Source organism: Indicator indicator, chromosome 1 (assembly GCF_027791375.1).
Source record: "Indicator indicator isolate 239-I01 chromosome 1, UM_Iind_1.1, whole genome shotgun sequence".
Taxonomy (NCBI): domain Eukaryota; kingdom Metazoa; phylum Chordata; class Aves; order Piciformes; family Indicatoridae; genus Indicator; species Indicator indicator.
The window spans coordinates 122115906-122143873 of NC_072010.1; the positions used below are offsets into that span (position 1 = coordinate 122115906).

At 40.7% G+C, this 27968-nt stretch overlaps 1 protein-coding gene across 1 annotated transcript; it reads right to left on the reverse strand.

Moving 5' to 3' along the window:
* Positions 1-27968, reverse strand: PRRG1 (proline rich and Gla domain 1). Its single transcript, XM_054395693.1, has 4 exons — positions 27616-27968; positions 12595-12644; positions 8083-8243; positions 1-522 (listed from the first exon to the last, which is right to left on the reverse strand). The coding sequence occupies exons 1-4, from the start codon at positions 27966-27968 to the stop codon at positions 1-3; spliced, it is 1086 nt and encodes a 361-aa protein (XP_054251668.1).

Sequence of the window (27968 nt, forward strand, 5' to 3'; positions counted from 1 at the left end):
TTACTTAGTACTGGTGCCAACAGGAGATAGTGCAACTGCACTGGCTGAAGTGGAATTCACAATGTCTTCATATTGTGGAGGTGGATCTAAATGTTGTTCAGTTTCACTTCTCATACTGATTTCACCAGTGGCTTCCTCATACGAAGGAGGAGGATCACAGTTTGAGAGCCTTGTGGATATTGAGTCTGATCGTCCATCTGTATAGCTCAAACCTCCTGGAGAGAGCCCACTGACTTCATACATTTCCTCCTGTGGGGAATGAACAATGCTGAGAGGCGGTGGAAGAGGACCTCTGCCGTCAGCCACAGCACCATCACCCATCGCTTCGTGGGCTCCCCTGTGCACGTACACCGACTGTCTACGCATTTTCTTTTTAAACAGGCATCTCCAGATGACAAAAATGACAATGAGGATAACAAAAAGGCCAATGATTAATGGAAATGCAAGGTAAAATGAATACCAGGAATGTCCTGTGTTACTTTCTCCCTGAAGTCCATTTTTGTAGACTTTCCAGAACTCCTTCTAGAAGAGCAAGACAGGATAAGTCAGAACTATTAAACAGTTTTTAAAAAGTAAATAAATAAATAAAAATCACTGTAGTCAAATTCTTTTACATGAATGAGGAAAAAAAAGGCATTTCAAATACTGATGATTAAAATAAGAACAGGAATGGATAAGCACACACAATAAACTTTCCAATTGTTTTCCAATGTGACTAGTGATACAAAAGGGATTTGTTTTTTTTAAAATCAGCTCCTCACACTGCTTTCAAGATTCCTGTGTCGGCACTTAGTATTTATAAATGTGCAGCACAGACAGGGCTAGGTGACAAAAAAAAAAAAAAAAAAAAGAAATCTAATCAGCCTGCACATCAGCCAACTGGATCCAAATTTTTCAGCACCACTCAAGGCAAAAGTTAGGGGTTGGTTTGTTTCTTTTAAAGCTGGAATACTAATGCATCTGACAGGGAAATACTGTTTCGGGATGACAGACCATTTTGGCAAAGCACAGCTATGTTGTATCAACTCCCCTCACCCTCTGGCTCACAAAGCAATTGCTGTCAGCTTATTATGAGTTGACTCAGATCCTCTGTTTATAGTTAAAAATGGCTCCAAGCACTCTAAGAATATACACAGCTTATTATATTCTACAAATTTTGGCAACACAGCTACAGATAAATGGAACAAAAGTGAGAAATGAAAATATGAACAAGTGAAAATAAAGATGAAGTGGGACACCAGTACTTGAAAGCATTCTTTTCTATACTAATATGCACAAGCACCAGCACCAAAGATCATGCCTCCATCCAACTTCCTCTGCAGGGAATGCTAGGGAGAAAAAAAAAACATACAAAGAAAAGAATAACCTGTCTCAAAAAAAGGTAGTCACCCTCAGCTGTAACAAGATCTCTCCTACTAATAAACTCTTCCACTGTTTCATAGTCATGTGTAATTTCAGAACAAACCCCACAATTAACCACCCCCTGCCCAAATCCGTAACAGGAGCTCTGAACTCTCTGCTTTTCTTTAAAAATGCAGAGAACTGACCCATTCATACTCTATTTGAAATGACAGCACACGTCTGACATGCAAGTATTTATATAACAGTCATCAGGTAAATGTGATGTTGCCATTGTTCTGTTATTAGTCAATGATATATCCAGGTTGCAGACTGACTGACTCTGTGCACAAACGAGTCAGATCCACCACTTTTCTGAGTTCAGGACTGCTGCTGCATGAGCAGCATTAAACAGAATGCCACGAAACTGATCTCAGAGGCAGCTTAGGTCCAGAAGCAGCATGGCCTCTCTAGCACGGTGGCTAAGCTTGCTCTGTGCAAAGCCAAGAGCAGGACACCCTGGGCAAAATACATACTCGTGATGCTGATGCTTCTAGATCAGAATTTACTAGGACTAAAAGCAATGCCATGTGCATGAAACAACTGCCTATCCTGTAGCTTAAAAAAAAAGATAAATACAGAACAAATGAAAATTAACAGTATTTTTTAAAAAGCCTTGATTGCCACAGCAACCCAGGATCAGGAGGTTTTCCTCAATTCCAAGGCTTGACACCACAAGCAAGCCTTCACAGTGTCCTTCTCTGATGTGAACCCAGATCCAAATCATTCAAGTAGAACTGACTTCAGACAAAATACACAAGTCATGGAAGATGGACTAACTTCTCTAGATACTTCTCTACTACAAGGGCCTTCTCTGATGCATTATTACACAGTGAGCCCCGTATCACCTATGACAACTTTAGAACAACATATTTGAAGGGGCAAACTAACATAAAAAAATTACCTTAGCCATACAATTGAGAACTTTTGGGATCTCCGCACAGTAAGAATCAAGAAAACAGAACACTTCACCTCTTCCCACCAAATCACCAGGTGATTAAGTTCTGTTACCTATTACCTTTCCACATGGTTTGAATGCAACCAACCAGATTCTTTAGAGGAATAAATAATAAATATATTGAATACTAAAAAAATAGCAGAGGATTTATTAGGATTATTAAATGCTACTGTCTATGCTGGAACCAAACCTTGCACTTCACTGTTTTGCTGCCTCAACAGCAGCAAAGGAACAAAATGGTACAACATTTGCAAAGATTTACTGTAAGTCATCAAATATACTGTGCAAGTGTGTAATTTAAAAAGATTCTATGGAGGAGAAAGGTAGTGTTGATGAAAAGGAAGAAATCACACTTTTCCCCCAGCAATATATTTTGTGTTGCAGACTTCTCCAGTGGAAGAGTGGTTGGTTGTGGCTGTTATTTTATTATTGTTTACATGTTAATTCTAGCTGAGAAAACGTCTCTGTACCTTCTTCAGAAAGCTGAAATACCAGCATATCTCCTTGTCACTGTGCAACATGGCAAAGCAGCAGAACAGATGTTTTCCCAGAGTGGCAGGCAATTAGGTCAGAATAGGCTATGTGGCTGTGGGGGATGTTCAAGTTGATGGTGTGACTAGACAGGTGCATAAAGAGCTTAAGGTAAGAGTTTAAACTGCCTCGAGGATGCAAATAGTGTCCACTTTCGTTTCCATGCAAGACAAAGGAAGAGAGTTTAGATATACACACTCCTATCAAAAATTAAAGTGCTTTAGTGTACAGCTGTCTTACAGAGATAGATAGATACTGTCTTGCACTCAGGTGAAAATACACCTATTTAGTGGCTCAAAAAAACAACCAAAAAACCCAACAAAGCTTTAACTTTCTTTCTCTGAGAGAAAAGAAAAATAACAGCAGAAAACAACCCCACAAAAATCCACCAACCAAAAGCTAGCATACTAGATCCTTGCATTTTTGCAAGCCAGATTTCAAAGAGGAGCACAAAGGTTGTTAGTTCCAGACTGGTGGAATTGACAGGAACAGCAGGAAATTAATGCTTTAGGTCTGAGTTCTGCAGCTGCCAAGCAACTCCCCCTCTGCTCTGCCATCCCATTGCTATGTTGAACTGTGAAGTGAAGGCACAGAAGAAGGACAAGTCACCTGGTCAAAGTCAAATTGTGCCCAACGAAACCAGGGAGAACTTGGATTAATTTGCACACTGTGAGGTTTGTACAAACTGCTATGAAAACAACAACTTACTGACAACCTGCGAAGTAGCTGTAGAACTCAAACAGAAAGTTAAAGAGTAATTTAGAACTTGGAAAACTCTCAGCACAAAAATCCCCTCCACAGTGGCTGGTCTCTTAAACCACCACCAAAAAGAACTTTACTTCTACTGGACAAGATCATTAACTTGTGATTTATGAAAAAGACACTCCAGTAATTATTTATCCTTGAGTATTGTACGGCTCAGAACACCAGGCACAGATGCCTTAAAAGGATGAAAAACTAAGTTAAGCAGGCCATGGAATCAGATAACCACAGTGGAAAGGCCTTAGAAAACATCTAACAGATATTCTCACCAAGAACTAGTTTTTCTGAAAGTCCCTTACGGCTTTGGCAAATGGAATTTTAAATAATCAAAAGGAATTCTCAAGGGCATACTACACAGATTTGCCAGAATTTTGTTTCCCTTTTATTTCTAATACTTCTTAGAATGCAGTCTGGATCAGTCAACTGGATCTGAATGCTGAATCAAGTAAGTTACCCACATGAAGGTTAAGAGACTCACACTCCGCTGAGAATTTCTGCTGAGGCCTTTAATACCATTGGCAACATCGTCAGTCTCAAATCATTCTTGCTCAATTGTCTGACTTGCTTTAAAGTTGGACTAATAATATGCCAGTCAGAAGACTGCTTGGTAGTCAGTAGGCAGATGATGTAGACAAAGCAATAATGAGAAGTGAGCATACCTGCTACGCTGTTTTCTTCTGGTCTGCCCTCAATTTCAGGTGGCAGGAAAAGGTTCACCTCTTCTGGGTTTTTATCCAGCATCCATAATTACACACAGACTGATGCCAGAAGTTTTACTTGATAACAACATTTTAGATCTGATGCTGTCAAGTTCTGAGTTGCTTGCTAAGCATTCTAGTGGTAATGTTTTGCTAGAATAGATCTTTACAGAGAACCTTGAAACTTCTCTGATATTTACAATTGGTAGGAAATTTGAAGCAAATGAATATCTATGACTTCTAGCTTGTAAAATCTTAATGTAATGTAATTTAAAAAAAATGAGTTAACGGAAGTAAAATTAGCGTCAGTGCTCCAATCACAGATTGGCACAGTGACCTTTGAACAAATCTTTTCAGTCTCCTAGCAACCTTAGACAACTAACCAGTGACCCCATACAGTGCTGCCTGCAGGATATAGGTACTACAAATAAACAGCTTTACTAAATCAGACCTAGAGTTCACCTAATCTGTTACCCTCTCTCTGACAACAATCATCAGAGACTGACAAAAGAAGAGTTCAAACGTAAGGAGGCAGTGATAACTCTCCCAGCTTCCACATGTTTGTGCATCAAAAACTTCCATCAGCTGAAAATGACCCTTTTTATTCAGTGGTTCCAGACTGATTTATCTTCTGTTCACTTCAATCATTGTTCTCTGAGCCTATTCAAGCTCTTAGGATCTGAGACATCCTGTGCCAAGGCAGTCCACAGCTCTTATCTATGGTGAGAAGAGATAGTTGATTTGCTTTGAACCCACACCTTCCAGTTTCCTTTGAGGTCCTCTTAGCTCTTCTGTCAGAAGGGCAGCAAGTGATTGACCTCAGCTCAATCTTCATGCTACTCACAGACATCACCAATATTCCCTGATCCAAATCTTTCCCAATCTATTGTTACAGAAGTCTTTTCATATCTTTGGTCAACTGTCACACTTCTCTGGTCCTCCCTGAGCTACGAATTGGCTTTTTTTTAGGAGATAAGAGCTGTACAAGGCACATTCAAGATGTGGACATGCAATGACAGGGCATACGTTATGCATTTTGATCCCTATTCCTTTCTTCAGATTCTTAGCATTCAGGTTTTTATTTTGTTTTGTTTGACTGCTGAGCATTAAATTCAAGTCTTCACAGATTCAAATTCAGATCTTGTTTCTGAGTTCAGAGCCAATCATATATATATAATGCATGTTCCCTTTCCCCTGCATGCATTACATTTTTCAACACTGAATTTCTTATTTTAATTCATCCACAAAGTCCTGTAAATTATTCCCTGCTGTCTCTAACCTTACTAACTTAATAGTATTGCCTTTATAATTAACTTTAAAATTTCAAGTAATAATTCTGAATTTATCAAAATCCTCAAGCTCATGCAATATTAAAGGCATTCAATATTTCCACGACAGCTATGCACGTACACTTAATTCACACAATCCTAACTTTCAAGAAAACTGCTTGATATTATTCTAATATTACAAATCTGGAGGTTGCACACCTCCTCAAGAGACTCAAAAGCAAGGAACCAAGTGGACAAGATAAAAAATACTAAAAGAAATTACATGAAACAAAGCTACCGTAAGATAAATGAGCTATAGACTCTATTTGAATTCCAGTCTATCTATACTATGAAATCATTGCATCTTACTCTGAACATAATGTATTGTGATCCTAGTCTACTGCATCCATTTCCTTCTCCTGGTACACATTAAGTCCTACTAAGGGAGGGACACTGCTTGGAGGGGACAATGAATTAAGTAAAGTCCTTATAAGCAAAAGAAGCTGCTCAGGCAGGACAGCACATTCTCAGAGCCCAGCCCATTAGTAAGCTACCAACAGCAGAATAAAGCAGCTAGGCAAAAAGGACACCGTAGTAGAAATGAGTAAAAGGTCAGAAGCAGCTTCTCCACTGTGACACAAAGGTTGTGCCAAGAGCAGAAATATAACTGTTTCTATTTTACCATTTCCCAAATACCCTGCAAGGGAAATACTATCTACTACACCACAAAATGTTCCTAAATGAGGAACGAGAAGGTGAATTGTGAGGCAATGTTTAGGCAGTGCTTCCCCTAGCGTCTTGAACTTCTGTGTTAGAACTTTGCAGAAGTTGTGTCATTGTATGCACTGTTCTTAATTAGGCAATGAGCTATCATTAGGAATGGCCACACCAAGCCAAGTTTGTGAGGTAAAAAACATGTGTGTGCATGTACTTTAAAACCTCAAAGCAGCAGCTCTGAAGAGATGTTGCATGTCCTACCACTTAATTTTAGTAAGTGTGAAAGTTCTCATTCCAGCCATATCCCTCTACCCAGGTATGACCTCCAACAAAAAGACACCATGAGCTTAAAACGTTCAGTATGCCTGCACACATTGTTGGTTTTTGATGTAGAGCTAAGCCACTGAAGACTGGAATGCCTCACCTGTCTAAATTCTGGAAGAACTCTGCAATGCTCCCTGTGCTACTTTGCCTATTATCTTACTGGCCTTGCAAATGTAATTTCTCTATGCAAAAAAAACCCCACAAAAACCCCCAAACAAACAAACAAACAATAAAAACCCCAACCCACACAGAGGGGACATAAGCATTTTTGGAAGATCATTTCTCTGAGTCACATTTTCTAGCACCTGTTTTTCACTTTAGATGTATCATAGAATGGTCTGGGCTGGAAGGGACCTCCAAAGGTCATCTATCCTCAATTTCAGCCCTAATTTCATCCATGTCTGTCTTGAATTAAAAAAAAAAATAGAAATCATATTGACATTATTGAATTAAATAGGTCAGATGCCACCATCAAAAACCCATGTGCTGTTTTGATTTGTTGGGAAACAAAATAAGATGTTTGGTATGATGTGCAGCTATTGCTTGCAGAGCCATTAGCCCACAAACTTCTTTTAATTGGAGAAGCCAACAGACTTAAGCAACAATTAACTGTGTGGGCAGTATCTGCTTCACTCCCCTCAAGTTAATGTATCACTGCCCTTGCACAACACGTTAGCACTGAAATTAATGTTTTTTCCATGTTTTAGATCAGTGCTGCTTAACAACACCCTCTGGGGGGCTTGCTGATTTTAGACTGAAGAAGTCCACTTGTCTTCCTTATTTTTAGACTGTTAGTAGTCTTGGCACCAAACACTTTGGCCAGCTACAAGAGCACCTGGGTGTATTTCAAGGTGTAATTTTAGATGAAAAGCTTTTTGAGTTGCTCACTCATTTAATGTGAACATAATCAATAAATGAGTTATTCCAGAAGTGAGGAAAGCAAAGACTTGTGCCCTCTCCTTCTATATATGCCCCACAACAGTCCCAATCCCCTTATTTCTTCCAAGCAAAACAACTGCATTCATGCTATCTAGTTCAGACTCAGGTGTCTGATGACAGGAGAACCAGTACATAGGTTATTTGGGTAAACAGTGCTGCCAAACCAATGACAGCTTTTCCCACCTTTTCTCAAGTAGGGGTATTATTAATTCATTTTCTTTTTCCTCCCAGTTGCAAGTTTTCACAGCATTTATGATTATTTAATTATCTTTCAGACTTCTACTCCCTTCAAATTCAGTTTAATTGGGACAAAGGATTCAAAAGTTACTGCTGTGCAGACTGTCCATCTCCACTGTATTCCTTTACTTAAAGGCTCAAAAATAAAACAGATCTAAAACAATGCTGGAAAACACACAAGCATTCAAGGACACCCCACAACTCAGTATCAATACCCTCCATCCATCTTTAAGGACACACCAAAACATACCGTTTTTTCCTCATTTTCAAATGCTTCTCTTGCTTCTTCATAGCTACAGATTTCTTCTCTGCATTCGTGTTCTATGTCACCTGGCTTTAATTCTTCCAGAAACGTGTTGGCTCTTGGGTATCTTTTTAACAAAGAATTGGCTTTGTCCTCTGTTAAGAATACTGAATGAGAAGAGAGATAACGAAGGTCACTTCTAAAATAGATCTCCAAAACTTTGCGCTACAGTTGCTCAGTGAAAACATGCTTTGGGAAATACAGAGTTTTTTCAAAATCTTCCCCTTTATTTATTATGAAACAAGGCCTTTCCTAATTTTGCTCACTGTTCTAAGCAGCTGGGCCTACCATTTCAGTAGTTATTGCTACAACATCATAAATGCAGTAGACCTCAACTTGGCATCACAGTCATTTATGCCTAACCAAGACTGAAGCCAGTGCCTGAGCAGAGCGCTCAGGAGAAGCAGATGCTCAGCTCATGCAACTTCTTAAACTAAAGATGACACAGAACAAAGAAATCCTGCTTGTGAACATTCAAAAACATATTTGCAGCTGCCTGAGGGTATCCCAGCCAGAACGCTCTGAAGTTCTGGATATAAATGTCTATGAGAATTACCCAGACTCACACACACCAGGACAGCTGTATTTATCAAAGTGTAAGTTTTCTCAAGCGATTCTGAAGCAGATCTGCTCATATCATGAAATAGTTCCACTTTTGGAGTGGGGGGGAAGTAACCTCTATTTTCTTGAATCATATAAACAACCTCACCTTAGGTGATGAATCAAATAAAATAACCCCAAAAGGCAACCAATGTTTTCTGACACGGGCATTCTTTATATGAATTCCTTAGTTTTCTGTTCAAGGAAGAAAGCTGGAAGTAATCTGTTTTCTTCTAATGGTCCAACTTACCCTCAAACACCTTTGACCATTGGGTCAAGTAATATGCAATAACTGGAACATTCCAAAATCTAGCAAGCTGAATTACCTGGAACTGCAATGTGCAGTAAATGATGTAGAAATTCTAGAAATTCTCCAAGTTCTTCAGATCAAGGAGCAAGAACATTGGGTCAGTGAAACACTGCTCTTGGGCTCTCACTGCCAGCTAACTATTCAATGCACTGCCATACTAATACACCCAGCCACTTTCACAGAACCCTAGAATGGTTTGGGTTGGAAGGGGCCTTAAAGATCATCTAGCTCCAACCCCTTCTGCATGGGTGAGGACACTTTCCACTACACCAGGCTGTTCAAAGCCTTGAACAATTCCACATAGGAGGGACATGCACAACCATTCTGGGCAACCTATTCCAGTGTCTCACCAACCTCACTGTCAAGAATTTCTTCCTAGTTATCTAATCTGAATCTACCTTGTTCTAGTTTGAAACCATTAGCCCTTGTCCCATCACTACAGTCTCTGAAAAAAAAAAGTCCCTCTCCATCTTTGCTGTAGGTTCCTTTTAGGTGCAGGAATGCTGCTATAACATCTCCCTGAAGCCTTCTCTCCTCCAGGCTGAAGAACCCCAACTCTCTCAGCCTGTCTTCATAGGGAAGGTGCTCCAACCCCCTGATCATCTCTGAACTCGCTTGAGCAGGTCCTTGTCTTTATGCTGGGGGCTGCAGAGATGGATGACCACTCCAAGGGTGTCTCATGGGAGCAGAGTAGATAGAGGGGGGGAATTACCTTCCTTGACCTGTGGGTCACACCTCTCCTGACACAGCTCAGGATGTGTTCCCACACCATTTCTTGACCATTTCTGCATCAGTTCATTTACAGCTAGTCTGAGACTACCGATATGCCATGAAGACAAGTTCTCACTGCCTGCTGAAGGACAGAGACTGCCTGGTCTAGGCACTGATTTGCCTATAATTTTATATGAATCAGTTCACCAGGGTTTTTTTCCATAATATCTGATTTTGAATTTTAAAAGAGGATGGCAACAAAGAAAATCACTATGCTTGCTTTAGGTAGAAGTGGTAGAATTTTTCAGCAGTGAGGCTACTACCACAATTAGGCATATCTACTTTAATTTCATTTTGTTTAGTCTCTGTGGTGTACTTTGTTACAAATCATCAGACAATTATCTTCATTTTGCAATGGATTAAATGAAGATTTGAAGATTAAATTCCAAAGCTCCTATGCTTTCAGCTGAATACACGTGTTAGGTGCATGCACCACACAAATTACACTATTTGTAATACTGCCAGAGGTTGAGTGTATACAATTCTACAACTGCACCCATTGCAATCTGTGTTTTCTAAAGCACGCTGGCATCTCCCACTGTGTAACTTCACTGACCAAGTAACATAGAAATTAATATTGAAAAATCTCTTGAAAAAGAAAAGAAAAAAGTGACAGCTTCTTTCCACTTTGCAATTGTTCTGATTCCCCTCTAGGCCTGAAGAACTTGGGTTTCTTTCAACATGCCTTAGAGATCATCAAATGTGATGAGCTGAAAGATTTTTTCCTATCAGGAAGTCAGCATGCAGCCATGCATGGGGCTGGACTGCCAGTGCTCTACCTACTTCTCACAAACTCTTCCTCTGTGCATTCATGCAAGCTACAGTCCAGAGTCTTAGAAGTGCCCATATGTGGAATCACCCAAGAGTAGATAATGCTCTATAAATGAAGTTTCCCTTCATTCAGCAGAGAAAACCTAAGGAGTTTCACTTCACAGATAGCATCCATCCCTTTTTTATTTAGCAATTCATATTCAGAAATTGTCTTCCTTCTTTCACAATACACTATAGAAAATACATCACAGGGACAAAAAAGCCTGTAGAGGAGAATCAGCCACATCCCATACTAGTTCTGAATGTATCTGATAAATAATGATGCATGATTATTCCAGACCAGAAATGGCTTTTGACCCTGCAAGGCTAGAAAAAAAAAGAAGCGTATTAATTTGTTTTGATTTGACATTTTTAAAGCTCTGCCACTCCTAGGGACTTTAAATCCTATTGGGAAGTCAATACATAGGTAGCAAGGAAACATAAAAATCCACACTGAGCAGAGCAATCTTGATGGATACCGACTGCAAGACAGTTATTCAATGAGAATCAGTCATTGCTTCATGAATCCTGTAAAAAGAGATAATGGAACCATATTGCTGAAACCACTTTGACTTTTTAGTATTCCAAGACCATCATCATGTAGACATTCAGTTATAATTGTACAGAAGTGTGTCAAAAAATGCTTTGGGTTGGATGCCCACATAGCCAAGCCACAGCACAGCTAAAGTCACTACAGCTGTTACTATAGACCTGTAAATAATCAGAGGAGAGTTGCAAGTGACAAGACTAAAGCACTGAAGCAAGATAAATCTTACTTTTCCACTTCAAGGGATTTAACTAGCAAATATAAGATAAAGGAAAAATAAATATTATGATTTTGGCATTATGTAAGATAGACACAGAAACAAATCATCTGAAGTGTCTTCCTCTCCTTCAGTTGTTGTAGAATACAAAGATATGAAACTAACAAATTTAATGCATTTAAAAACATGTTTATTTCTTCAGACATGCCTGTGATCTTTAACTGTAAAATACTTGGCTTTTAGCGAGTTTTCATGTAGCGGAAAACTCCAAAGAAAAAATCATTCCAAAATCTTAGTTTCACCTACAGTTATTGAAATGAGCTGTAATATGATCAGATCGATCTGTTAGAAGTTCTCTTGAAAACCTGTGTGCTATTGTAATAGCAAACAGATACTGTAGCAAGGTGAAATTCAATCAGAATCAGAAAAAGGCAAGGACAAAGGAGGATAAATGTGTCCCAGCCTGCCAGATGAAGCTGTTGCAGGCAAAGAAAATAGGCTGCAGGTCTTCAGTGACAGAAGGACCAAGGAGAAGCAATGCGGGAGAAGTATTCTGAGGCACAAAAATGTTGCTGAAGCAAATCCCATGGCATCCTGGACATCAAAGCCAACTCTACAGAGGTAATTTTTGAGGCTTCCTTTCCGATTCCTTACCAACACTCAAGCAGATTAAACCCACTACTAAGTACTAGAAATGAACATTTACTCTTAAATATGAAGCTGCAGATATGGATAAATTTCAATCTTTCTGTAAGTGATCTTAGTAAAATTACTTGTTTTGCAGAGGGCAGAAAGGAGAATTTGATCATTTACTTATAAAGCTTAAAAAGTGATTTCTGAGAATCTGGAGTTACTGGGACAAGCTTAAGAACATTTAAAACTCAAGTACTCAAGGCTGGAAATTCCTTTCTGAGTTCTTCATTTTGCAGCCAGCTTTCAAAGGTCCACAAATGAGTGTGTGATGATTACCATGGTCTGCACATCATACTTCTGTTGGAAAAGCAGTGTGATTCCAGTTCAGTTTAATGTGGGTAAAGATCTGTCATCATACACAACACCAAACCCTGTTCAATAGTAGAGGATTTTTTTTTTTTGTGCAAACTACTGGGGATTTTAAGTATCACACTCTTTAGGGGTGTGATAATGCTCACTTCATAGGGAATGAAAAAGAATGTGCACTCACCACTAAGTTAACAAACTTACCACTATCCATGATGATTACTGTCAAGGCAGGGAACTTGCAAATATCAAGTCTGTGAAAAGAGGAAACATCTCGTTGAGTTTGTAAATTATGAAGAACTTGGAAAAGTTTGCTTGATTCCCAAATATTGTTACATCATACCAGTTGTTGCAAATCCCATAATCAAGATTAACTCCTCTTTTGAGCTGTGCTACTACTGCATGCAGACTAATTCCAGTATGAAAAAAAAGCTAACTCTTCTGAAATGATGAACACTTAAACCTTTTCAAAGTTTTCTGTATTTAGAATATATGCAAAAATGCTGATATAAAATAGGTGTGTTTAATTTTAAACAAATCTGCAGCCTCTGTTTTACCTAACTGAACTTGAAAGACATTACATTCTCCACTGCAATTGCTTATACCTTATCTAAGACTTAAATTCACTCTGCAGAGATCAAGTCAACTCCTTATCTTCAGTCTATAGATCAGATTTTTTCAAATCAGAATGAACACATGCCAACTCACCCAGAGTCTGCTACTGATCAAAGACAGGATGCCTGCATAAAGTTCAAGGGCAGAACAGGACTTGCAATTTCAGAGAGTTTCCCAACCTGCCCTACAAGAACTTACACGTACTTTATACCTCATCTTGGAAAGAAAACACACAAGAAGATGCTCTCAGTCAAGAAAGTGCCTGAAGCTGACTGCACCTGAAGCAGACAGCAAACAAGAACTGTAGCTGAAGGCTGCAACAGTCGTTTGAGGGATGGTTCTCAGTTTCTTGGAGTCTTTGTTAGTATGGGAAAAAGTTAAGAAAAGTTTTCAGCTACGAATGAGAAAGGTGCAACTGTCTAACCAAGTCGGTAGAAGTAATAAATTACTTACTCCTAAAGGTTAGCATTAATTCTCCTTCAGGGGCCATGGTACACATTGACATATCACACCATCCTAATGTCCTCACTCTCCATACACCCAAACCCTCATAAACAAACTTCTCTGTATAAAAGAGTGGTGTATGTGCTCAAAGGCTGACCACGGCTAAAGAAGGAAGGTTACCACTTACAGCATGGGCTGTCCTACACAATTTTGTCATGCAAGAGTACACTGCAGCACTTGTAAGGACTGCTGCCAAAGTGAGTGGGGTTTTAAAAGACATCCTGGTCCCTAGAATGGTAGGGCTGGGACTGCTACATGTGGGACAGAGGAAGAAACTGATTTTAAAGCAAGTTCACCAAATATCTGTTAAGACAAATAAATGTGAATAAACTGCAGACATGATACCACTCTTGAATCTCACCACAATAGTTTAGCTTATTAAGTATTTTAGGGTAACAGAAGCAAAAGGGTTAAAAAAATTCTTCAGAACATATATACCTCTTTTAATAGGTTGAAGGTTTGCAACATCCGCTCAAATAGGATTCACAGCAACGGAAGAGCAAACCCCACGAATGCTCACTTGCTCTGTTGAGCTGCCCTAATACAGTGCACAAAATGCACCTTGCCTGGTTTCCCCTTTCTGATGGGGATGCTTTTCTGCATTAGATTTCAGTTAGTCTTTAATATTTCACTCTTTAAACATGTAACTTAGGCGTGGATTTCAACAGCATTACAAAAAAACCCAACAGAGCACAGACATCTACATCCACACTCAGAGAGTCACAACTAGATGGCTCTGCCTACTCTCTGGGAACTGTAGCAGAAACGGGGGTGGGGGGGGTGGGGGGGGTGGGTAATGTGCCTCTCCCCTGCTATGGAATGTTCTTCACCAGAAGCAGTGTTAACACTGGCTTGGCATGCAATGCTGCCTTGGCACCTGCCACTAGGTGCTTGGTACATCATAATCTTTAGAAACAAACATAAGAATACTGACATACACAGATTGGGAAATTGGGAAAAACACATGGAAGAGAAGAATTTCTTCAGTGGAAATTGAGGCAACTGTATTATGAGATAGCATCAGAAGTTTACCGAATCAGCAGCAAACAAATTACATTTCTCTTCACCCTTCCTTTATTACAATAATGTACTATTTTCTAGGAAATATCAAATACAGCTTTACAGCAGCTGTGGTGCAGAAATTTCCTTCAACAATATTCATTGGATTCTCATAGCAATTACAAGATTCAGAGCTCCTTGGAACTATATCTGTTTTCCTACAAACGTGTGTCTTTATGCTCCTCTGCCTTCTCTCCCTGTATCTCCCCAAACTTCTTCATTTCCAAGCTCACACAAAACATAGCTTCCTGCTATTACACCCAAATAACCACCAGGTCAAGAGGTTGATTTAGGGCACTGGCAATGGTGTGTCACTACGTGGACATTACACTGACAAAAGAGATTCTCCCACTGCAGAGGAACCGCTTGGGTCTTTGTTCTCTACTTAATTACCCCCTTCCCTAAAGGGAAGGAGCTCAATTACATTCTGGTCCTCTACTCTCTTGACAGTCTTGGTTCAAATTGACTAAACAGTTCAGAATATGCTTGGAAGAAGGGCTCAAACACAGACAAGTACATAAATCTTCTTTACCATAATAAACCAGCTAATAAAAATGAAGAAGGCTGGCAACATGACAGGAACATCCAGACTTGCTACTGACTCATTTATTCCTCTACTCAGCTCCTTATTTAGTTTACTTCTTATAAGTCTTCATGAACCTTACTGAAGACTATGATGGTTCTGTGGTGTCAGGGCAGTAATTTTCACATATATGTACAAACATAAGACCAAAAAAACCCCCATAAAGTATCTTACTCATAACACCAGTAATTATTGTTTCAGGAATCCCTCTTCCAACTATCTTCTATATATTAATCCTTCCACACCCTCCAAGAGGTTATAAATCATCTTAGATTTGCTTGCAGAAAAAGTGACAACATGGTGGATAGCATGTGTAGCATTATGGCCAAGCTGACTGTCAAATTCTGAGTTCAATTGCAAGCTGACATACCTGACCAACAAATCATCTTTTCTGACTGCCTACTTGTCTGTCAATGTAATGGTAATAAACAAAACAAAACTGAAACAATCAGCCATCCACTTCTAGTAGACAATATGGGAAATACAATGAACTATAAAGTACAACAGACAGCAAAGGAGACACACCAACAAAGCCCATGCTATCTACCAGCAACACTGCTCACCACCAAAGGGCTGTAGCATCTTACCGGGGAGAAATATTTTGCATGAAAGTTTAAGGAATCAGTCTTGAAGTAACAAAACAAGCTGTACCTTTCTTTTCACAACTACCCTAAGTATTTTCCCCTAAATCCTGAAAACGCCCAAACCTTGTATCTACCACATACAAACAGAAAGCATAAAATATTTTTACACGCATTTCCAAAGGTGGTAATCATATTCTAGCAGTACAGTGTATCTCTTAAATGGGGAGGCTGACTCATTTCAGCATTAAAAGTTGTTGGCTCAAGACAATCTTTCTGCAAGACTTTGTTTCATTTGTTAAGATAACCACACTTGGTTGGCAGGTACAGCTCTTCTGAGTACATATATTGTCTGCAAGTTTAATGGAAGCTTGTGTGCAGCACATACCCTTAAAGGACTGACAATCTGATGGAGGACACACAGGTCCAAACTGTCTTCACTGTTCTCACTCACTGACTGTCATGGATTCTAGGCAGACAGAACATCAAGAACAAAGCAACTTGTTAAGGAAAGAGATTACAAAAAGAGGGAAAATAAGGATAATGTAAACCAGCTGCAATATTTTCCCTCACTGTTTCTCCCTTGCTGCATTAATGGGGACTTAAGACACTGCAAGGCCATCATGCTCCTGTCACAGCTGTGGAGAGATGTGCATTACAGTAGGCAGGTAGGGAAGAAGGAACTGACTTTTTTCATTCTGCAATACAAGTCTGAAAAGGAATACAGGTGTTAATTTTACACATACTGTAATCTGTAAAATTAATGAGACCGCTGGGATGCTGTTTACATCCAGATGCCACATAGAGCTAGACAATTATTTGAAGTTATAAACATTTCAGTTCTTCTGGAGCTTTTTTATGAAAGCAGGTACATTCAAGGGACACTGCTAACTGAAACATTAGTATATGTTCAGTCTAAAAATAAACACCCTTTTCTAGAGACCCTAGCCAGGTGCAGTACAACAACTGAAATACTCCTATGGGAGGCTTGCTTAGAAGAAAAATGAAAACATTAAGTAATTACACACAAAGATAGATGACAATTCTTTGACTGCCATTTATTCAAAATTTGTTATGTACCTACATAAAAAATCCCAGTTCCAACACATGAGTCTCACATCCTTGGAAAAAAACATTACAGAAGACTACAATTTTATTACAACCTGTTTCAAAAGAGTGTTTCCCAAGGAAAAGTGCACAAAAGAATTTACATGGATTCAAATAGTGGAGAGAGAATATTGGTTTCTTTCTGAACAGGAAGTCCATACCTTAGGGATGTGGGAGAAATTTGTATTTATTAAGTTTGGTTTCCCTGCAACAGCAAGGTTTTCCAGGGAATTAAAGTGGGAATAGAGAGATAGAACACTTCAGAAACTACTGTATCAAACAACAGATTTGTCCTACCTGAGACTACATGGGATAAGAAGAGTAAAACAGAGAACTGAAAAAAAACCAACCCTCTGCTTTGTGGATGCTATCCAATCGCAGTATTATAAAACATTATCATTAATTTTGATTACACATGGCCCTGAAACCACAGTTCAGATCACTAAGGGAAACCTGTACTTAGTGGGCTGCCATTATGTCTTAAACCCAATAAAATATATCATTACTCATAAAAGTATCTTATTGACTACCACTCTTGAATACCACCCTGTTTGCAGAGAGGCAGTTCCTCCTCAGCAGGGTAGATTTAGGCTGGACATAAGGAGGAAGTTCTTTGCAATGAGAGTGGTAAAACACTGGAACAGGTTGCTCAGGGATGTGGTTGAGGCTTTTTCCCTGGAGACATTCAAGATCAGACTGGATGTGGCCCTGGGCATCCTGATCTAGTTGGAGATGTCCCTGCTGCCTGCAGGGGTGTTGGATGAGATGACCTTCAAGTGTCCCTTCCAACTTGATGCATTTTGTGAATCTGTGACTGCAGCTGTACAAGACTTCAGCTGGCTGGCACTGAAGTCTAATTTTCTGTCTCAGCTTCATTACACTTTCTTTACACAAGGTTTGTTGTTGTGTTAAACCTGTGACAATATTCTGTCTGGTTATTCTCTGTTTATTTCCATGGCAAGTTGCTATAAACTCTCTCTTCCCTGCAACTCCCCACTCCAAAACCAGACAAACCCAATTTTCTGATACACACATTTTGATGAGTAGGACACATCTGGGAGAAAAAGTAACAACACTCTCCCTTTGGTGAAGGAGAATTTTAGTGGGTTTCATTGTTTTAAAGCACATGGGGACCATCTGGGGCAGTTCCTGGGAGGCATAACTGAACACTTACGTAACTCTCTGCATTGAAACCAGAACTGCACAAATCCTCAGGAGACTATGCCTTTATAAGCAACCTACATAGCAGCATTTCAAACACCTCAGTCTTCTGCAATCTACTGTTAAAAGATACTGCTTTAGGTTAGGTAATATCACTATGCTTTGGGAATTTGAATTGGGAATATTTAACTCAATAATCCATTTCAGTATTGACATAGTAATAACCACTTCCTCTCCTCCTTTTTCAAGAATTGTTTTATCCTGATTTTGTCTGAACATGAACCTAATGATACTGTGTTACTTACCCAGTCTACTTTCTGTTCCACTCCCCCCTGCACACCACCTTTTAACTAAATCTGGCAGTGAGATTTCTTTTTCAGTGATAGCATAAGTTTTCCACAAAAATCCATGACCAAGAAGAGCATAGAAAACCCATTCATGTTCTCACTGGCTTTTACCAATTGCAGTAATATCTCAGGGAGCAGGGTGCTTTGGGCAGGTGCCCAAAGTGGGTAGCCATAAAGCATGCCCATGCTCAAGACCAGCCACAGTCAGAACAGACTTCTGCAAGCTGATAAGTCAAAAAAAAGCTGAAGAGATGAGAAAAGGGAAAGAGTGCAGCCAATACATAAGAGGTGTCAGAATATTGTGGTGATTTGGGTTAGTGATTGGGTCACAGGAATAAGAATGTTAGAGAATGGAGAACTCAGGTTAATAAACTAGGAAAGGGCAAAAGGTAACCAGACAGGAGAACACCTTCATTATAGCTCTGGTGCTCACTGACCTAATTGCTGTTTAAGTGTCAAAGTGTCAGCTTCCAAATCAAACACAAGTTGTCAGCTACTTTGGTATTGTCTATTCTAACTTGGACTTGAATAGCTGTACTCTATCTGAAGCCAGTCCAGTGGTCATGAATAACTACCTTTACGTGCATTATGTTTATCCATGCTATAATTCACATTAGTCAACAATGCAGAGCACCAGGAGTGAATAAGAAGAACAAAACAGTTGTGCTTAACACAACAAAGAGATTGAGAATTTTCCTTTGGGGTATCCCTAATTCGATTCCTTGAGCTGAATGCTCTGTGGCAGTGGGATTGAAACAGTTATGCTCCAATAGTGTATCTTCTGGTTTACTTTCATCCAAAAACAGTTCAATCTGAGTGCTTTGAAATGATTCTGTGATGGAAACCAAAGGACAGCAAGTGGTTACAACTGGGAGTTTTGCTTCCAAAGCATACTCCTAATCTGAACCAGAATGCTACTGCAGATACACCCATTGTGTACTGGATGACTACACTCAAAGCAGCAACAAGCTGTGATGCTCTAGATAAATGATTCCTCAGAATCAAAGGCTGTTATGGGGTGACAGTGAATGTCTGGCAAAACTTCCTGTGAAGCTACAAAATTACTTTGACAAAAACAAAGGAAACGTGAGGGAGGTTCCTCCTCGAGTAAGAAAAAAAACCAAACAAAAAACCCCCAAACCAAGCAAACACAAAACAAACCCCAGGAACAAAAATCCTTACCACTGTGAAAAATATTTCTGAAGCAGTCTATGTGCTTGCCTTTTGTCTTCAAGTTAAATATTGATGGAAATTGAACACACAGGATACCACAGGGCTCAATCTAAGAGCTAAAAATCAGAAATACCAGTGAGTGAAAAAAAAAAAGGTGGCTGCTTGATAAAATTTGTTTTGCTTTTCTGTGGTGAGACAAAGGTGAAACAGATATTCTGGCTCTGTACAGAAATTGCATTTAGCACTTGTTAGGTAGGCCAATGCCTTACACCTCATTCAATTTAGAAAAATTAGCCAGAAAACAATAAAAAGTACTTTCTTTGTGAAGTGCTAAATTTTAAGTCTGAGAAATGTGCAAACAAAGCCTCCTCTTCCAAATACTTATGTAACATCAGCATGTTTTAATACAAGTTTCCACCCTTCCTCTCATCCCCTGAAGCAAGGCACATATGACAGCACTTCAGAGCATGCTTTAATGGGATTTTCCAGTCAACCAAAACCCAAATTGCCTAGAAGTGATGGAAGAGTCATAAATATATATTTCATCTTATTGAATTACATGGTAACTAGCAAAAAGATAATGAGGCACAACTCCTTTACAGATTTTTATAAAGTTTTCTGTCACACTGGGAAATTGCATAAAGAGTGCACCGAAAGATGTACACCACCAGAATACTATTTGCCTCTCTCACAACACACATGCTCATTTCCCCTCACATCCCATGAATTTCCACATAAACTAAGATGTGTGGCATGATGACTGTCTATTTTACTGCATTGCACTTACTGTTTTCTAAGCAGGATTTGAATGAACCTACACAAAAGGTACTCCAGCTGATTTACATATTTGAAGTATAGTAAAACATGATGTTTTGGCTGCAGCCTTGAAAAGGAGTCAAGGAATTTCTCCTCCCCTCTTACTACTGCTACCCACCCTTCAATGGAGATCAGAGCCCCCAGCATGGACTGATGCAGTTCTGTGCTCTGCAATAGAGCTTTGCACCTCTCCCTCCTCCTCTACCCCTCTGCTCTCAAAGACGGCCACAGGAAGTATGAACTCCCTGGACTGTATCTGCCACTAAAACCAATCTATTGGGCAAGTAGTTTGGCATTTCTCCTAAGTTACCTTGTACTCTCAGTCACATAGATTTCATATGGTTTAATAAGACTGAACTAAAGTACCAGTTTTTATTTTAAATGGGTATCATTCTGTAAGAATTACTAGAAATGCAAAACCAGAAAAGTTCTTGAATGTTGTTACTGTTTTTCATACATGTAAATTCAGAATTCTAGTTACCTCAAAATCAGACCACTCTCTGAAACGCTCTTGTGTGCCCATCATAAGAAGGACACAGTGCTGATGGAGGGCCACCAGGATGATCAGAGGGCTGGAGCACCTCTTCTATGAGGACAGACTGAAAGAGTTGGGGCTGTGACCTTATTGTGGCCTTCCAGTATCTGAAAGGGGCTACAAGAAAGCTGGGGAGGGACTTTTTAGGATATCAGATAGTGACAGGACTAGGGGGAATGGAATAAAGCTGGAAGTGGGGAGATTGAGGCTGGACGTGAGGAAGAAGTTCTTCCCCATGAGAGTGGTGAGAGCCTGGAATGGGTTGTCCAGGGAGGTGCTTGAGGCCCCATCCCTGAAGGTGTTTAAGGCCAGGCTGGATGAGGCTCTGGCCAGCCTGATCTAGTGTGAGGTGTCCCTGCCCATGCAGGGGGGTTGGAACTGGATGATCCTTGTGGTCCCTTCCAGCCCTGACTGATTCTATGAGAGTCCAGAGGAGGGCCACAAAGATGATCCAGGGGCTGGAACACCTCTGCTATGAGGACAGGTCGAGAGAGCTGTACTTCTACTCCACCACCCACAAAGCGAGAAGGCTCAGCCTTCTAATGCAAACAAAAATGCCACTGCTATTTTTCTCCTGTATTTATTTACATATGTCATACATTGCAGAAGTCATTGTAGAACCTTCCCAGACATGCTGTCCATCAGCAGGTGCAACTCCACTTTTTGTATTTCTTGTGTAATCACCCCCATGAAAAATTCAAAGGACCATAAAACAGTGCAGATTGGAAGGAACCTCAGAAGATGATCTGGTCCAACCTTTCACAGGAATCAGAGTCCAGATGAGGCTATCTGACATCCTGTCCAACTGCATATTGAAAACCTTCACTTATGAGGACTTCACAATGTCTCTGGGAAGGTTGTTCCTGCGAATGATTGTTCTCACTGTAAAAAATGTCTTCCATATATTAAGATGAAAACTTTGATCAAACCTCTGCCCAGAGTTTCTAAGCAAAGGTCATAGTGAAAGTGCTCTCATACTTCTGTTTTTTTGAGACAACTGAAGATCTAATGAGATTGTAGTTGGGGACTTCTTCACAGTTCATCATAAACAGCCTTCCCATAAAAGACGAGTTTGTTCAACTTTCTTTTCTCTTCCTGTGTTTGACTCCAAGATTTGTTCATCAGGTTCTTGGCCCTCTTGAGGGACTTCCTTGTGTCTTCCCCCCTTGAGCAGATTGCTGCTGTTCTTCAAAGATGTCAGCAGAGAAAGATATTGATATACTGCTGCTTCACTGACGGTTTCTGAGTTAGCACTTAAATCAATTCCAGCTAAAGCTGCTGAGTAGGTAGCCCATGTCACCCCACAGCCCATAGTCCCACTTCCTACCTTGAGTCAATAAAAGATGCAGCTAGTAGCCCAGTGGAAAGCCTTTTGTGTATGGGTGTATGCTTGCTTTAGTTTGACTGGTTTGATTTTAAAACAAATCAGCTCCCAGGTTTAGCTGACTGTACAGCGTTGAGTGCTGTGCCAGCACAAGTGGAGCAGTCAAAATGCAAAACCTAGCAAGGATGGATGGGAAAAGCAAGAACTCTTGTTTTCAGGCAGCAGGACAAGCTTAGATCAGTTAAGCTCACCAGACTAAGCTAGCCTTTGTTTGGCTGCTGCCCACAGCTCTGACAACTAACAGTAGCAAACAAAAAATTGTACAGTGAGCCCATTTTGTGTCTGATATTCAGAATTGCTCAGCAGTAGTGAAATAAAATGCCATGGACTGTGCTAATTTCAGCTGCCATGGGGAAAATCTATAGGAAGAGAGGCAAGAGTGTTAGCTAATGTTCTGGTTTTGAGACCCCTTACCCATAGCTGTGATAATGAAGATAGATGAACAGAAAGTTGCTTCTCCTCTCAGCTTTATTTAACAAGTAGTTTGAAGAGTAATACTCTACAAATAAAAGCTGAAGAATACACACAAGGTCAGTAAACAGCACACTCATAATCCTGGAGATACCAGCAGGTGTAAAAGTTCACGTCTGATGAAGCCACTATTTCTGAATTTTCCTGCATTCCCATAAACTGCCTCACACCAGTGACCTAACAAATTCACACTTACTGAGCCAAAAAGGAATTGTTCTTCAACACCATGCAGTAAACATTTAGAAATACAGATAATTATAATAAATATTACACAGTTTAGACAGTTATATTAAACAGTTAATTTAGCACTAGGGATTTGATAAGGAGCTGCTGTGAAGTGAATGTTGAAACCAGTCCATGGCATTCATTCTTGTACTACAGGAAAAGAAAGGGCTCAGCAAAACAAGAATATCCAGAATTACAATAAGGTGTAAGTTGGTATAAACAAACATATCTTACAGTACTGGCAAGCACAGAAATCTTGCAGTTTCAGGCAACAAAACGAATACCTCACTAGGCTTAAATTTTACCTATGATAATCTACTCCAATACTAACTTTCACTACAGTCTCTCTCTGGATTTTACTATCACTTAATCTGGCCACTGCTGGAGTAATCATATTGGGGCATACTGACCATTATATTGAAACACAGAAGATATGTTGAACAGGTGATCTTAAAACATGAGATGCCAACTTTCAAAAGTCTTTCCAGAAGTGACATGCAATGATCTCAAACTTTCAAGATGCAATTGCAGGATAGTCTGTCTCTCCCTATGTAATGATATCTACTCATAAAAACAAACAAACAAACAAGCAAACAAAAAACCCAAAAAAAGAGAAACAAAAACCCCACAAATGAACCCAACACAGAACAGCATTCTCAGCCTGAGAACAGGCTTCTACTACTGTATTGACCAGGAGTCTTAGTCCTGGATGCTAACTCCAGTGTACTACACTGTGCAAATGTTTCTTGGCTGATTTTTCAAGCATATTTTTGAACAGATACAAGAGATGAACTTCTATCCAAAGTTAAATATATTTAACAGTTATCTATTTTAAAAATAATCAATAGCCCAAGACACACATAAAACATCTTTCATCAAATGCCAAAACAAATGGTGTGATTTTGGATGATTATGCAATTTCTTTAACTTCCAGTCTCAAGACAGGCTTTGATTTTGAAATGTAGCTATTTTAATAATGCTACTCAGCTATTTTGATTAAAACACAGGTCACCTGCTAAATCAGTACCATCAAAATTGCTGGCAACAAGAAAATGGGCTAAGAGTATTTCAGGCCCCATAAATGTGTATCAAATTGTACTTAACAAGAATCAGTAAATAAAACAAAGGTAAATAAGGAAAGGGCTGAGTATTGTCAGATTAGATTTCAAAAGGTCAAACAGTTACTGACATGTGAACTCAAACAAAAATAGCTGGCAGGAGAACAGATATCAGACATTAGGTCATTTAATCTACTCCCTTGCCAGTACTGTATTGTTCTCTAGTGCACGCTGTAAGTGCTTGTGTTTGTAATGTGGGAGAGGAAGTAAGGGGGGTGGGGGGCACGTGTGAAAACATCAAAGAAACACAAGCCACAGAAAGCCAGCATCCTGGAAAAACATCTGATAGGAATTCATGAAAGAGCAAGAGGAAAAGCAAAAGAAAAGTTCAAAATTAAGCTGAGAAACTGAAAGCAAAAGCTCTTAAAAGGATGGGGCAAGAAAATAAACTTCTTGCCTATAGGGACATGGTGACATTTGTTCAGTAAATGGGAAGTAATGAAGCACATAAAGTTTATGGAAGAGGGAAACAGAGAAGCAAAATGGCTTAGTCCTTTCCCCGCACTCACATTGGGGTTAAACAGTACCAACCACATCTCTTGTTCCCCACTCATACAGCTATTTCTAAGAGCCAGGTAAGAGTCAAAAGTCAGATATATCTTTTATCAACATGATTATTTCTGTGATCCACCTCACCAGCCAGACATGGAAACCATTACTCTATCACAAGTGAGGGAGGTCACAGAGGTAGGTAGGACAAAACGATGGGGAAGAGGATTACAGGAAGAGGGAGCTGTTAAAAATGATATGGCAAACAAAAACTGTTCACAATACTGTGGTCTAAAATATGTTAACACTGTCCTGACATATTTTATCCCTGCTTTTGCCACATAATTCATTCATGACTCTATATAAATTACTTTAAAATGCTGTTTTAATGTGGACACTAACCATATGGAGTTTATTTTACAGGTGCCTCTCCCAGATCCCGAGTGCTTGATTTGCACAAGCAGATACACAATTTATATGCATCTGTGCTGAACTCAACACACTGAAAAAAACCCTGGATCCTATCTGGACCACATTAGGTTTTCATAGTTTTATCTTTCATTCTTCATGTGGAATGGAAGGATGATTATTTCCTTGTTTTAGGAGTTTTGTCAGGGGAAAATTGTTGAGTACTGACATATGAAGGTGACAATAGAAGACACAAGAAAATTTATAGTTCTATAGTCAAAATAGAATTTGAACACAGATTTGAGTCATGTCCACAAAATAAGTCTTAACATCACACAACCGTAGTAATGAGGATAAGACCAAAATACTTAATCTCTTTAGTATCACCAGATTTTTTTATTGAACAAACAATATGTTATTACTTGACAGAAAACTGTAGTCCAATCTAGAGGTACAAAGAGGTTAAGCTATCTAAAAATCCATTCTCTTCTTCATTTGTGAGTGCTTCTGGAAACAACAATATTATTCTGTGTGCAACACTCCACTTCTAATAAAAGAACCATAGAATTGGTTGGTTTGGAAGGGACTTCCAAAGGTCATATAGTTATCCCCCTGCAGCGACCAGGAGCAGGAACATCCTCCACTAGATCAGGTTACTCAGAGCCTTCAAACCTGACCTTGGATATCTCCAAGGATGGGGCCCCAACTACCTCCCTTGGCAACCTGTTCCAGATGACACCATGTTACAGTATCGAGGTTGAAGTGTGATGTCTGTTTCCATGTAGCACTCTCACACACAATTGCCGATCCTCTGACTTCTTATCTCACACCCCTGCTCCATCAAGAAATACTCTTGCAAACTCATTCTTACTGGTTATGCCAACTCAGACTCCTAGTCACCTCTTGCACTTGTAAAACCTCCCCCACAACTGCTTTATCAATGGCACTCCCTCTGTTCAACACAACTCAGAATGCACAGCACTGCAGTTACACAACCCCTTTACACAGGTGTATGTGTTCCTCTGTGTATACATACACATATGTACATATAAAAACCTCAGTGCTTTTACATACAGACCTATTAATTTATATATAAAAAATTAACTCCCTCCCCATCATGCATCTTTCCCTGAGCTAGACTAAGCATCCCCATGGCAGTGCAGAGAACCAGACCTGAGTACTAACTAGGTTCATCAGAAAAAAATGTTAAAAGGGTTAACATGAATTGGTGGGTAATCATGGCCCTTCATCCCACTACTGTACTAACTATGGTGCCACTATGGGGAGAAGATGATATAGAAGATGGCAACGAGTAGCAAGGCTGCAGAAAAAGCACATCCAGGGTCTTGTTCAGTGACAGCATCAGCCTACAGTAGGTTTAAGGTGTTGATTTTAATCTAGAACACTGACATCTGCATAACTGTCCCTCTTCTCTCACCAGACTTATCTATGCCAACAGGGTTGCAAAAACTTCTTTCAAGCGTTCTCATACACTTAACAGTTTTTTTCCCTACGCTTACTGGCTCCACTCTTCTCTTGTCATTCCAACAAACCCAGCCACTGCTTGCTCTGCCACTTCTCAACCAACGCAAGATTCAATCCCATTTTCAACTGAGGCCCCCTGCGTGACTCCTGTTTCCCGTGGATATGAACAAATTGTTCCCTTGCTAGGGTTAGGCCTAGGAGAGGTGCATCGAACCCCTGGAGAACCAGGCTCACCGCCTCAATACACCTACCCATACTGAGCATCTTAAAAGCATCACCTAGAGCGACTTCCCGGGCTACTGCGAATCCAATACTGACCCACTATGTAGGTGAGCCTGCCAAAAGCAAAGTTTTAACAGAAATAGGAAAGCTTCAGACGGTTGTGATTTTATTTTATAGTTTTATTTTGGTGGTGGTGTTTTTGTAAAACTTATGAGAAACGTTTATTAGCTGCCTGTTTTAAAGACAGCCATTAACCTCTTTCCAAAAAAAAGTAAGTCAGCAGGATTTTTTCCTTTGTTAAATAGAATCAAAACATTTTCTTCCCTGGCTTAACTGGAAATGGTACAAACCCCCTTGAGAGAAGTTTTCCGGGCGGCTCCGCCAGCATCCGCCAGCCCGGGCGCCAAAGCCCGGCGAGTGGAGGAAGGCGGCCGGGCACGTTTCTCCCTTTCTGCTCTCTGAGGGCCTCCCCGTCGCCCCGCCGAGGTTTGCTGGGCGCACTCCCCACGTACGAACGGCGCACTGCCCACATGCGACCCGCACACCCGTCGGGCAGCACCAAGCGCGCCCTGCCCCGCCCGCTCACCCCATGGGGTCCCGACGAGCCCCTTCGCAAGCGGCCCCGCTCCGGGGAGCCTTTTTACCCCCAGGAGCGGCAGCGCCTGTGTCTGTGAGTGCCCGCACAGGTAGGCGAGGGGGAGCCGCCTGCCCGCCTGTTCCGACCGTCCCCCACAGCACGGCTGCCCGCTCCGCTCCTGGGACGCCACGGCCCGGCAAGCTCCCGCCACCAGCCCTAGAGATCATAGAATCATAGAATCAGTCAGGGTTGGAAGGGACCACAAGGATCATCTGGTTCCAACCCCCCTGCCATGTGCAGGGACACCTCACATAAGCAGAAGCCCCCTAGGCAGCGAGGCGCCGGCCACGCCGATCCGCACTCACCGCTGCAAACCGAGGTGAGGACCCGCCGGTAGACGGTATGCAGGCAGCGGAGGTAGCCGAACGCTGCCAGCCCGGCGCTGCCGCCACGCCGCTGACTGCCCCCGAACTCTCCGATGCGCGCTCGGCGGAGCAGGCAACACCACCGCGCATGCGCCGCGGGCGGCTCTCCGTGCCCGCCGCCAGGGGCCGCGAGCGGAGGACGGACAGGAGGGACGCGAGCCCGAGGGTCTGCGGGCGCCGTGGTGGGTGTACGGCCGCTCCACTTCCCCCTCAGCGGAGGCTCTCTTCCGAGCGGCCCTGGAGGCTAGCGAGCCTCTTCCCCATTGCAGGGTGACCTTTTCCGTTGCTCCCAT